Source organism: Pelophylax lessonae (assembly GCF_965119305.1).
Source record: "Pelophylax lessonae genome assembly, chromosome: 12".
NCBI lineage: Eukaryota > Metazoa > Chordata > Amphibia > Anura > Ranidae > Pelophylax > Pelophylax lessonae.
Window position 1 is genome coordinate 213,843,708 of NC_138779.1, and position 13,671 is coordinate 213,857,378.

The 13,671-nt window shown below is 42.8% G+C and overlaps 1 protein-coding gene across 1 annotated transcript in view; it reads right to left on the reverse strand.

Annotated features, from left to right (window-relative positions):
- Nucleotides 1-10,219: 10,219 nt before the first annotated feature.
- The window catches only part of TRNAU1AP (tRNA selenocysteine 1 associated protein 1), a 17,910-nt gene continuing 14,458 nt past the window's right edge, over nt 10,220-13,671 (reverse strand). The window contains exon 7 of the mRNA XM_082274260.1: nt 10,220-10,396. Coding sequence (XP_082130386.1) covers nt 10,260-10,396 — 137 coding nt within the window. The 3' untranslated portion in view covers nt 10,220-10,259. The remainder of the gene's footprint in view (nt 10,397-13,671) is intronic.

Below are 13,671 nucleotides of genomic sequence, written 5' to 3' on the forward strand. Positions count from 1 at the left end.
ATTATTATATCTATTACTGTTATTTATTATTGGAATCATTATTTAATAACATTTTTTATTGTTTTATTATATTTACTATTATTATTAATTACTGGAAAACGTATTATTTAATCTCATGTTTTATTTTTTTACTATTATTAATTATTGGAATCCTTATTTAATATCATGTTTTTTTTATTATATTATTTTCGGTTATTTATTATTGGAATCCTTATTATTTATTAACATGCTCTATTTTTTTACTATAATATTTAGTATTATTAATAATTACTGGGAAAACGTATTATTTAATCTAATGTTTTATTTTTTTTTAACTTACTATTATTAATTATTGGAATCCTTATTTAATATGTTTTTATTATTATATTATTTACTGTTATTTATTATTGGAATCATTATTTAATAACATGTTTTATTTTTTTATTATAATATTTACTATTATTATTATTAATTACTGGAAAACGTATTATTTAATCTCATGGTTTATTTTTTTATTTTATTTACTATTATTAATTATTGGAATCCTTATTTAATATCATGTTTTTATTATTATATTATTTACTGTTATTTATTATTGGAATCCTTATTATTTAATAACATGTTTTATTTTTTTATTATATTTACTATTATTAATTACTGGAAAAGGTATTATTTAATCTCATGGTTTATTAATTTTTATTTTATTTACTATTATTAATTATTGGAATCCTTATTTAATATCATGTTTTTTATTATATTATTTACTGTTATTTATTATTGAAATCTTTTTTTAACATGTTTTATTTTTTTATTATAATAAACTATTATTAATAATTACTGGAATCCTTATTTAATCGCATGGTTTTTATTTTATTTAACATTATTATTAATTATTGGAATCATTATTTAATATCATATTTTATTTATATTTTTTTTATATTATTTATTATTGGACTCGTTAATATAAATAAAACATGATATTGAATATTTACTATTATTAATTATTGGAATCCTTATTATGTGACTGCAAACATGATACAGGAGATGGTCAGAGACTGCAGACATGATATGAGAGATGGTCAGAGACTACAGACATGATATGAGAGATGGTCAGAGGTTGAAGACATATTACCGTTGATGGTCAGAAACTGCACACATATTACAAGAGATGGTCAGAGACTGCCGACATACTACAGGAGACGGTCAGAGACTGCAGACATGATACAGGAGATGGTCAGGAGACTGCAAACTTGATACAGGGGGAGGTCAGAGACTGCAGACATATTACTGGAGATGGTCAGAGACTGCAGACATATTACCGGAGATGTCAGAGACTGCAGACATGATACAAGAGATGGTCAGAGACTGCAAACATGATACAAGAGATGGTCAGAGACTGCAGACATCCTACAGGAGATGGTCAGACTGCAGACATGACACAGGAAATGGTCAGAGACTGCAGGCATGATATGAGAGATGGTCAGAGACTGCAGACATATTACAGGAGATGGTCAGAGACTGCAGACATACTATAGGAAATGGTTAGAGACTGCAGACATACTACTGGAGATGGTAAGAGACTGCACACATGTTACAGGAGATGGTCAGAGACTGCAGACATACTACAGGAGACGCTCAGAGACTGCAGACATACTACAAGAGATGGTCAGAGACTGCACACATGATACAGGAGATGGTCAGAGACTGCAAACCTGATACAGGAGATGGTCAGAGACTGCAGACATGCTAGAGTAGATGGTCAGAGACTGCAGACATACTACAGGAGATGGTCAGAGACTGCGGACATACTACAGGAGATGTCAGACTGCAAACATGATACAAGAGATGGTCAGAGACTGCAGACATCATACAGGAGATGGTAAGAGACTGCAGACATGATACAAGAGATGGTCAGAGACTGCAGACATACTACAGGAGATGGTAACAGACTACAGACATATTACCGGAGATGGTCAGAGACTGCAGACATATTACTGGAGATGGTCAGAGACTGCAGACATCCTACATGAGATGGTCAGACTGCGGACATACAACAGGAGATGGTCAGAGACTGCAGACATGATACAGGAGATGGTCAGAGACTGCAGACATGATACAGGAGATGGTCAGAGACTGCAGACATACTACAGCAGATGGTCACAGACTGCAGACATCCTACATGAGATGGTCAGACTGCGGACATACAACAGGAGATGGTCGGAGACTGCAGACATGATACAGGAGATGGTCAGAGACTGCAGACATGATACAAGAGATGGTCAGAGTCTACACACATGATACATGAGATGGTCAGAGACTGCAGACATGATACAGGAGATGGTCAGAGACTCCAGACATGATACAGGAGATGGTCAGAGACTCCAGACATGATACAGGAGATGGTCAGAGACTCCAGACATGATACAGGAGATGGTCAGAGACTCCAGACATGATACAAGAGATGGTCAGAGACTGCAGACATGATACAAGAGATGGTCAGAGTCTACACACATGATACATGAGATGGTCAGAGACTGCAGACATGATACAGGAGATGGACAGAGTCTACACACATGATACATGAGATGGTCAGAGACTCCAGACATGATACAGGAGATGGTCAGAGACTCCAGACATGATACAGGAGATGGTCGGAGACTGCAGACATGATACAAGAGATGGTCAGAGACTCCAGACATGATACAAGAGATGGTCAGAGACTCCAGACATGATACAATGTGGAAGAAAATGAATGGCAGGGTGCTGAGGTCAGTATCAAATAAAAAACACTTTATTAAAATAGGAAGCACACTTACTTTGAACTTAGCATGGAGCAGCATAGGGGTACACTGGGGACCAAGCAGCTGTGATCAGGGTGAGGCTGGAGGCATCACTGGGTAAACAGAGACCGAGGATTACAGGGAGCCAGCCAGCTCAAAGTATGGATATTCTAGGCTGCACACAGGGATGACAGCTGTTAAAATGCCTGGTGGATGTCGGGAGAGGGGGTGTGCATGACGCGTTTCCAGGGGCTTCCCCTCCTCTTCAAATGCCATGCATTTATTTATTTGGGTACAGTGTCGCACGGCCGTGCAATTGTCTGTTAAAGTAACGCAGTGCCGTATCGCAAAAAATGGCCTGGTCATTAAGGGGGGTAAAACCTTCCGGGGGCCAAAGTGGGTACACGTGTGCAAAAAAACACTCTGGCAAGAAAAAGCTTAAAGTGATTGAAAATTCTTGTTTTTTTTAAAAAAAAATAACAAACATGTTACACTTCCCTCCTCTGTGCAGTTGGTTTTTCACAGAGTGCCCCAGATCCTCCTCTTCGCGGGTGCCTTGCTCCTGGCCCCTCCCTCCTACTGAGTGCCCCCACAGCAAGCGCCTTGCTATGGGGGCACCCGGACCGAGCTGCAGCTCCCAGTGTCCATTCAGACACGGGGCTGACATTCTGGTCCACCCCCTCTCTCTCCTGATTGGCTCACTGACCTTGATTGACAGCCGCAGGAGCCAATTGTGTCGCGGCTGTATCTCAGCCATCAAAAAGGAGGGATTTGTGCACATAGCTGGATAGAGATGGGGCTCAGGTAAGTATTAGGGGGTGCTGGTGGGGGCTGCTGCACACAGAAGGCTTTTTATCTTAATGCATAGAATGCACCTTCTGCCTTTACAACTCCTTAACCACTTACCCCAAGTCGACGTAGCCCTACGTCAGCTGCAATAAGTGGCTGTACTGGGGTGATACCTGCAGCTAGAGGCATCATCCCGGTACCATTTTTTAGAGCCGGCGGTCGGCTTTCAGGCGGTAACGGCCGATGTGGCCCGGGAGTCGCTCGATTGTTACCCCAGCGAGCGGGAGGGGACACCCTCCTCCCGCGGCTCTGCATAGGTCTCCCGTCCCACTGGGAGACCTGAGCAACCAGTTGGCGCGTCCGCCGGCTGCTTGGAGTCCTGATCAAAGCCGGATTCAGCTTCGATTGGGTCTCCGGTGACGTAACCCGGAGGCAGCGTGCATGACATCACGTCCGGGTTACTCGGCTGCTAAAGACGCCAAATTTAAAAAGTGAGTGTATTCAAAAATGCAGTTTTCGGCATTTTGAATACATAGAAGTGCTGTGGAGGGGTTTGGGGTCTTTTAGACCCCCGATCCCTCCATAAAGAGTAGCTGTCACTGCATATTGCTGTCACAAGGGATGTTTACATTGCTTGTGACAGCAATAAAAGTGATCAGATTTTTTTTTTTTTTTTAAAACCTGTGCTAAAATTAAAAAAATAAATAGGAAAAAAAAATATTTTTAACCGCCCCTGCCGTGAGCTCGCGCACGAAAGAAAACATATACAGAAGTCGCGCTCGCAAATGAACTCGCTGTTCAAACCACACATGTGAGGTATCGCCTTGATCGCCAGAGTGAGGGCAATAATATTAAAAAAAAGAGCTACTCTGTAACTTTAAACTGGTAACCGTTAACATATTCTAAAGCGTCGCCTATGGAGATTTTTAATGACAGTAGTTTGTCGCCATTCTGCGGGAGTGCGCAATTTTAAACCGTAACATGTTAGGTATCTATTTACTCGGCGTGACATCATCTTTCACAATATATAAAAAATGGACTAATTTTACTGTTTATTTATTTTTTTTTTTAAATGCAACGAAATGTAATTTTTCCCCAAAAAAATGGCGTTTAAAAGAGCGCTGCGCAAATACTGTGTGACAAAAAAATATTGCATCGACCGCCATTTTATTCTCCAGAGTCTTTGCTAAAAAAAAAAAAAAAAAAATTATATATATATATATATATATATATATATATATATAAATATATATTGTTTGGGGGTTCTAAGTCATTTTGTAGCAAAAAATACTGATTTTAACTTGTAAACAACATGTGTCAGAAATGGACTTGGTCCTTAAGTGGTTAAAGAAAAAACGAATTAGAGACATCAGGTGTAACACAGAGGGAGGAGGTGCATGCTGGCGATGAATGGGTTACCGGCTTTATTAAAGTTGATGTAGATGGCGGAGCGGTGGGCGGTAATTGGTGACATCGTACTGCAGCATCCGCTGCTGTTATGACAGGACGTCACATATAAATACAGACCGCTGACACCATGCAGAGGAGGAATGATGGAACCATCCAGGGAATATACAGAAGAGATCCGTTGTATGGAAAATAATTGTACTGTGTAGAATCAGCCAACCGAAAACTAGTGACGTTCCTACCGGTGACATCCAGCTACGGCCCAGCATATAGGTACCTACACCTGTGAGCGGCTATAACCGGGGTCCTCAATAGGCGGACTCCGGGCCGCGTCCGGACCCACACGCACTTAAATCTGGTCCGCCGAAGCGGTCTCCTTTCTTCTGTCATCAGCGGGGGGCAGAATGGAGAAGATCGGAGCAGCTGTGTGTTACACTGGCAGCGCTGCATGATTCCAAAAAGCCAAGTTCTTCTGCTTACCCGGCAAAGACACAGCCACTCCGATCCTCTCCATTCTGCCCCCTGCTGATGACTTGGCTTTTTGTAATCATGCAGCGCTCTAATTCGCACTGGTTACTCTGCATTAATGGGGGCACACACACTGGTCCCTCTGCATTAATGGGGCACACACACTGGTCACGCTGCATTAATGGGGTACACACACTGGTCACTCTGCATTAATGGGGTACACACACTGGTCACGCTGCATTGGATTGGGGCACACACACTGGTCACTCTGCATTAATGGGGCACACACACTGGTCACTCTGCATTAATGGGGTACACACACTGGTCACTCTGCATTAATGGGGACCAAATGGTCACGCTGCATTGGATTGGGGCACACACACTGGTCACTCTGCATTAATGGGGGCACACACACTGGTCACTCTGCATTAATGGGGCACACACACTGGTCACTCTGCATTAATGGGGACCAAATGGTCACGCTGCATTGGATTAGGGCACACACACTGGTCACTCTGCATTAATGGGGCACACACACTGGTCACTCTGCATTAATGGGGCACACACACTGGTCACTCTGCATTAATGGGGTACACACACTGGTCACTCTGCATTAATGGGGACCAAATGGTCACGCTGCATTGGATTAGGGCACACACACTGGTCACTCTGCATTAATAGGGGCCACACTGGTCACTCTGCATTAATAGGGGCCACACTGGTCACTCTGCATTAATGGGGGCACACACACTGGTCACTCTGCATTAATGGGGGCACACACACTGGTCACTCTGCATTAATGGGGGCATGCACAATGGTCGCTCTGCATTGGATGGGGGCAAGTTTTGGGGAATGCCTTTTTTTGTTGTTGGCGTTCTGTATTTGGAATTTGACGGTCACTTTTCCAGACCTCGGACTGAATGGAAAATTGGTAAGCGGACCTTTCCAGTTTACATTTGAGTACCCCTGGGCTATAAGATCTTCCTGAGCTCAAGTTTTCTCAACACAGAGTTAAAAAGAAAGCGGTTATGTTGTTGTGTGCCATCAGCCTGGCTGACTCTGGGTACTTTACGAAGGTAGATTGGGTCTTAACATCCAGCTGCCACCTACAGGTGCATCTCATAAAATTTTTGCTGTGTCTCTCAGCACAGTCAAGAGCATGGAGGAGATTCCAGGAGACAGGCAGTTACTCTAGGAGAGCTGGACAGGACCGTAGAAGGTCCTTAACCCATCAGCAGGACCGGTATCTGCTCCTTTGTGCAAGGAGGAACAGGATGAGCACTGCCAGAGCCCTACAAAATGATCTCCAGCAGGACACTGGTGTGAATGTCTCTGACCAAACAATCAGAAACAGACTTTATGAGGGTGGCCTGAGGGCCCGACGTCCTCTAGTGGGCGCTGTGCTCACTGCCCTGCACTGTGGAGCTTGATTGGCATTTGCCATTGAACACCAGAATTGGGAGGTCCACCACTGGCCCCCTGTGCTTTTCACAGATGAGAGCAGGGTCACCCTGAGCACATGTGACAGACGTGAAAGGGTCTGGAGAAGCCGTGGAGAACGTTATTCTGCCTGTAACATCATTCAGCATGACCGGTTTGGTGGTGGGTCAGTGATGGTCTGGGGATGCAAATCCATGGAGGGACACACAGACCTCTACAGGCTAGACAATGGCACCCTGACTGCCATTAGGTAACGGGATGAAATCCTTGGAGCCATTGTCAGACTCTACGCTGGTGCAGTGGGTCCTGGGTTCCTCCTGGTGCAAGACAATGCCCGGCCTCATGTGGCGAGAGTATGCAGCCAGTTCCTGGAGGATGAAGGAATGGATACCATTAAATGGTCCGCATGCTTGCGTGACCTAAATCCAATAGAACACCTCTGGGACATTATGTTTCGGTCCATCTGACGCCCCCGGGTTGCCCCTCTGTCTGTTCAGGAGCTCAGTGATGCCCTGGTTCAGATCTGGGAAGAAATACCCCAGGACACCATCCGTCCTCTCATTAGGAGCATCCCCCCCGACGTTGTCAGGCATGCATACAAGCATGTGGGGGCCATACAAACTACTGAGGACCATTCTGAGTTGCTGCAATGGAATTTCAGCAAAATGTACTAGTCTGCTGCATCATTTTTTCACTTTGATTTTCGGGGTGTCTTTGAATTCAGCCCTCTGTAGGGTGATAATTTTCATTTCCATCAAAGGATGTGGCATCCTTTCCTTCCTAACACATTACCCAGTCCATACCAGTATAGATCCCAACACATTACCCGGTCCATACCAGTATAGATCCCAACACATTACCCGGTCCATACCAGTATAGATCCCAACACATTACCCGGTCCATACCAGTATAGATCCCAACACATTACCCGGTCCATACCAGTATAGATCCCAACACATTACCCAGTCCATACCAGTATAGATCCCAACACATTACCCGGTCCATACCAGTATAGATCCTAACACATTACCCAGTCCATACCAGTATAGATCTTAACACATTACCCAGTCCATACCAGTATAGATCCCGACACATTACCCGGTCCATACCAGTATAGATCCTAACACAATACCCAGTCCATACCAGTATAGATCCTAACACAATACCGAGTCCATACTAGTAGAGATCCTAACACATTTCCCAATCCATACCTGTATAGATCCTAACACATTACCCAGTCCATACCAGTATAGATCTTAACACATTACCCAGTCCATACAAGTATAGATCCCAACACATTACCCAGTCCATACCAGTAGAGATCCTAACACAATACCCAGTCCATACCAGTAGAGATCCTAACACAATACCCAGTCCATACCAGTATAGATCCTAACACAATACCGAGTCCATACCAGTATAGATCCTAACACATTACCCAGTCCATACCAGTATAGATCCTAACACATTACCCAGTCCATACCAGTATAGATCCTAACACATTTCCCAGTCCATACCAGTATAGATCCTAACACATTACCCAGTCCATACCAGTATAGATCCTAACACATTACCCAGTCCATACCAGTATAGATCCTAACACATTACCCAGTCCATACCAGTATAGATCCTAACACATTTCCCAGTCCATACCAGTATAGATCCTAACACATTACCCAGTCCATACCAGTATAGATATCCAGCATGATATTTTTCCCCATTGAGATCCAATGTGTTTTCAAAGTGTTTATCTTTAGTTTTTTTGAGCAGTGTAGGTTTTTTTTTTAAGCCAGTGATTCTCTTTAAAGTAAAAGTGATCCCAGTGGCTATGCAGCTTCTGGATCCCTTTTACAGGCAACAAAAGGGAAAAGGGGCACTAAAAGCTTTGGAGGCCAGAGGTGAGAGATGGAGTCTAACAGAAGTCAGAGCTCTCCATAAAGAGGAGCTATCACAGCCCATGCTCCCCCCCCCCAAAAACAATGTAAAGGTACAGAGTTAAAAAAAAACAAAAAACAAAAAACTAAAAAAAAGAATAAAACATTTTTAAAGCACTTCCTCCCCCCTCCCCGTGTGCAAATGTGAACACACATGTAAATAGTTATCACACCACACGTGAGGTATCATCAGTGTGAGAGTAACATTTCCAGCCCCAGACCTCCGCTGTAACTCTAACCTGGTAACCTGTGAAGTCTTTTAAAGCCTGCCTATGAATAATTGAATGTACCGTAGTTTGTCGCCATTCCACAGGCGTGCACAATTTTAAAGCATGACATGATATGTATCTATTTACTCAGCGTAACATCATCTTTTATATTTTACCAAAAAAAAATTGATATTATATTGCATTTAGCTGCCAAGTCAGAAGAGGCGCAAAACTGAGCCAATTACAAGAACAGGGGGTGAGGACGAGGCTGCAAGGAAGAGATTTGTTACGTAGATTTTTAACTGCAAAATAAAATTACATAGTTTGTGAGGTTGAAAAAATACATCAGTCCATCCAGTTCAACCTATGATGTGTGTGTTGGCTGTTAACCATACATTGTACATTCTATACCCCTGTATGTTGTACATTGTATACCCCTGTATGTTGTACATTGTATACCCCCTGTATGTTGTACATTGTATACCCCCTGTATGTTGTACATTGTATACCCCCGTATGTTGTACATTGTATACTCCCCGTATGTTGTACATTGTATACTCCCCGTATGTTGTACATTGTATACCCCCTGTATGTTGTACATTGTATACCCCCTGTATGTTGTACATTGTATACCCCCTGTATGTTGTACATTGTATACCCCCTGTATGTTGTACATTGTATACCCCTGTATGTTGTACGTTGTATACCCCTGTATGTTGTACATTGTATACCCCCTGTATGTTGTATATTGTATACCCCTGTATGTTGTACATTGTATACCCCTGTAAGTTGTGGTCTTTAAGGTGCCCATTTAATAGTTATTTTGAAACTATCGATGCTCCCTGCTGATACCACTGCTTGTGGAAGAGAATTCCACATCCTTACTGCTCTGACAGTGAAGAACCCCCTGCGTATTTTAAGGTTAAACCGCCTTTCCTCTAGTTTTAGTGAGTGGCCATGCGTCTTATTGTATTCCCTTTCTCTGAATAGTTTGTTCCTTATGCTAGGGTCGCCAGTACAGTATTTGTACATTGATATCATATCCCCCCTCAACCGTCTCTTCTCCAGAGAGAATAAGTTCAGTGCTTGTAGTCAAATTGATGTTTTATTTATTTTTAATTAAGTTAAATAGCAAAATGTGTACAAATGTCGCATCTTATATACACAGAACACTTAAACAAAATGAATTTTTCCTTTAAGGGGATAAAAGGCAGAATAGAGTCTATAGGACGGCGGTGTCAATATGGAGGTGGTCAGACTTCAGAAGGTACTTTGGAGGTGACGGTGTCCAGAGGCTGCCAGTGGCTGTCCATCAAAGCATCATACAGCTCCTCACTCTGTGCCATGAACTCGTTGTTGGCCTCGTTCACGTCCATCTGGGGGATGGGATCTGGGGGGGGGGGGGGGGAGGATAAAACAAGGGGATGTTTGTGACTGAGTCGTCTCACTTTAGAAAAGTTACAGTAAAGCTTTTGTTTCAAGGAATTGTGTGGCGTCTGCTGAAATGTGTCTGACTCATTTACATAAAAATCAAAGACATAGAATAACAAAACTGTATATACATATCAAACGAGTGAACATCTAATGGGCTGGTATTCTGTACAATCAATTTTACATTTATAAATCAAATTAATGTCCTATTGTGACTTTCAGCGTCAATATATGCTCTAAAATATTATATTTGTAAAGTAAACTGTGATAATTATAAATTTTATAATGTTTACAAAGTTGATAAAATGATCTTTTATAAAAAAAAAAAAAAAATTATATTATATTATATTATATATATTGTGACAGGAAGTCAGGTAAATCTGGGAATGTAGTCACTGAGAGGAGACACATTCCCACCTGCTTTGAAAGTTCACTGATACTATAGGGTGTTGGCTGCAGAGAGAGCCAGCAGGAAGTTGAAAACCATTCAGCTGTTCAGAATGAGGAGATCAAGGACTCTATAATTTGTCCAGAGAAAATCTATTGAGTGCTGCCTCCTGTCGCTGTGTGAGCTGGGAAGAGGAGGACAGACATACGTGTACCTCCCGACGCCGTGTGGGCATGGGAGAAGGACTGCTGCCGCCTGTCGCCGTGTGGGCTGGGAGAGGGGGACAGTCGGATGTGTGCCTCCCGACAAGCTGGTGAGCATGGGAGAAGACCCCCTACAGCGATGTGAAGCTAAGGAGGGTAACCACGAGTGAAGACGTCTCAAAGGTGAGAAGACAAAGTGTTCCATGTGAAGAGTGTGAAGAGTAAAGGGACCTGTTAAATGAACTATGTTCAATGTGAAGAATCTGAAGAGTAAAGGATCCTGTTATAAATGAACATGTGCTGTGTGAAAGAAAACAAAGGGACATGTTCAATGGACAATGTTTGTGCTGTGTGAAAAGCAAACAAATGGACATTTGAGTGTCTGCTGTAGGATCAGCAGTGTCGGCCCAACAGTAGGTTGGAAAGACTTCTTAGGTAGGTTCCAGCTGTGAGAAGGTAGCCGCCCACAGAGGCAAGGATTTATTTTGTGTTTTATTTTATTTTGGATGTTTTGCTGCATACAGCCTGGTGAAGAAAACACCATTTAATAAACCACACTGTTTGTTTGCAAGCACTTGTCGGCTATCTCTCTGTGAAAACGCACCCCCAAAGGGGTCATCCACGCCTACCACCGAGCTAATCCCTTACATATGGTGGAGGTATGCAGTGGGCATAAGCAGAGATCCCTGCAAGGAAGTGCAAATGTTTGATGAACTTTGTCTGGTGCATGAGATTGCACAATCTATGTGTGCAGGAGAGAAGATCCTGACAGAAAAAAAAAAAAAAAAAAAAAAGTGTTTTAAAGAGACAGGGGTCTCAAAATTATTTGATGAACTTTGTTGTGTCTGGTGCAAGTGACTGCACAAACTGTGTGCGCAGGAAAAGAGATCCCGCAAGAGAGAGAAAAACTACATGTGTTGAAGAGACAGTGGTCTGAAAATTGTTTGCTGGACTGTGAAAAATTTGTTTGTGGAGTTATTGAAGATGGGGCGGTCCAAACGCCTGAAAAATGCAAAGATAGATGAAATGAGAGACCGGATTCTATGGATGGAGGGGATGTTGCCGTCTGAACCAGCCCCATCCATGCCTAAAGAGAGTCTACTAAAGAGGAAGGTTGTTGTCCCTAGCAACACTGATGAAACTGCTATGGAGACGCAGTGTGCTCAGATGAAAAGTAAGCTCAAAATGGAGGAGATGTTGAAACAACTGATTATATCAAATACAGCTCAACAGCAGGCAAATGCAGCTCAACAGCAGGCAAATGCGGATTTTCAGCGGAGCTTTGCAGCTCAACAAAAGGCTCATCAAGAGAGCATGGCAGGCTGGAAACAGAGACGCCAGCAGCCAATGGAGGCCATCGGTTTGGAGGAAACCGAGTATGTGTGCAGGGCTGAGTTGGATGCCTTGCAACGGAAAATGGAAGAAAAGGAACAAGCCTTGGAATTGCTTAAAATGGAGCATAGAAACTTGCAGGAAATGAATGAACTACTCAAGTCTCATGTGTTACAGTGGGAAGAATCCACTGCTCTTCTTTTGGTCGAGTTGCAAAAACGCAGAGAGACTATAATGGAGAAAGATACCATCCTCATGGAAAAGGAAAGTGAAATTCAGACTTTGCAGAAGCAAAGTATGGCTGATATGTTGGAGTTGCGTAATCAGCTGGAAAAAAGTCTTCAGTCTTTGGGAGCTACAAAAATAGACCTGCAGGAGTCGCAGGAACAGAATGTTGCTCTGAAAGCGACATTGTCTCTCAGCGACAAAGAGAAAAGTGAAAGAGAGGCTAAATTACTGAGTACTGTGTATGAGCTCACCACTTTGAGCAATGTGGTAGATGAATTACGTGCAGACTGTGAAAGTTGGAAAGGTGAAGCCCGTTTCCAGCAGCAGTTAAAGGAGAAAGAAGCCTGTGTGGCAGAATTACATTCTTATTCCCAGATGCTAGCCAATGAGGTGAAGGCTCTTATGCAGGGAAAAGGAGATTGTGAACATAAGAGGGAAAAAGTAGAGGCACAGCTTCTGGAATCGCAAGTCAAGGTGTCAGAAGGTGACCGATTGTGTGCTAAGCTGTCAGAGAAGGCAAACCGACTGCAGGTTGAGTTGGACAATGTTACAAATCAGCTTTCTCAAGCAGACAGCAAATCTAGAGAAATTGCGGAAGATTTTTCTATCTTGGAATCGCAGCTGCAAGACACGCAGGAACTCTTACAGGAAGAGAGGTGTCAAAGGCTGAGTTTTAGCACAAAGCTCAAACAAATGGAAGATGAGAAAAATGGCTTCCTGGAACAATTAAAAGAGGAGGCGGAAGCAAAGAAAAACCTATCAGAGCAAGTCGCAACATTGCAAGCTCAGATAGCGGTTATGAAAAAACGCATGGAAGAAAGCGTTGGTTCATTACAGTGTGTTGAAGATGTGAAAAAGAAGTTTGATCAGATGCTTGGTGAAGAGAAGAATGTGTCTGCAAAATATGCAGAAGAACGCGCACGTGCAGAAACGGAGGTGCGTGATAACGAGAGCAAAGCCCTGTTCTTGGCTCGCTCTTTGGAGGAAGCTCTAGAGTGTAAGGCTGAACTAGAAAGTGTTAACAAACAGCTGCGTACAGAAATGGAAGAATTGGTCAGCTCCAAGGCTGATGTTGTGAAAAGC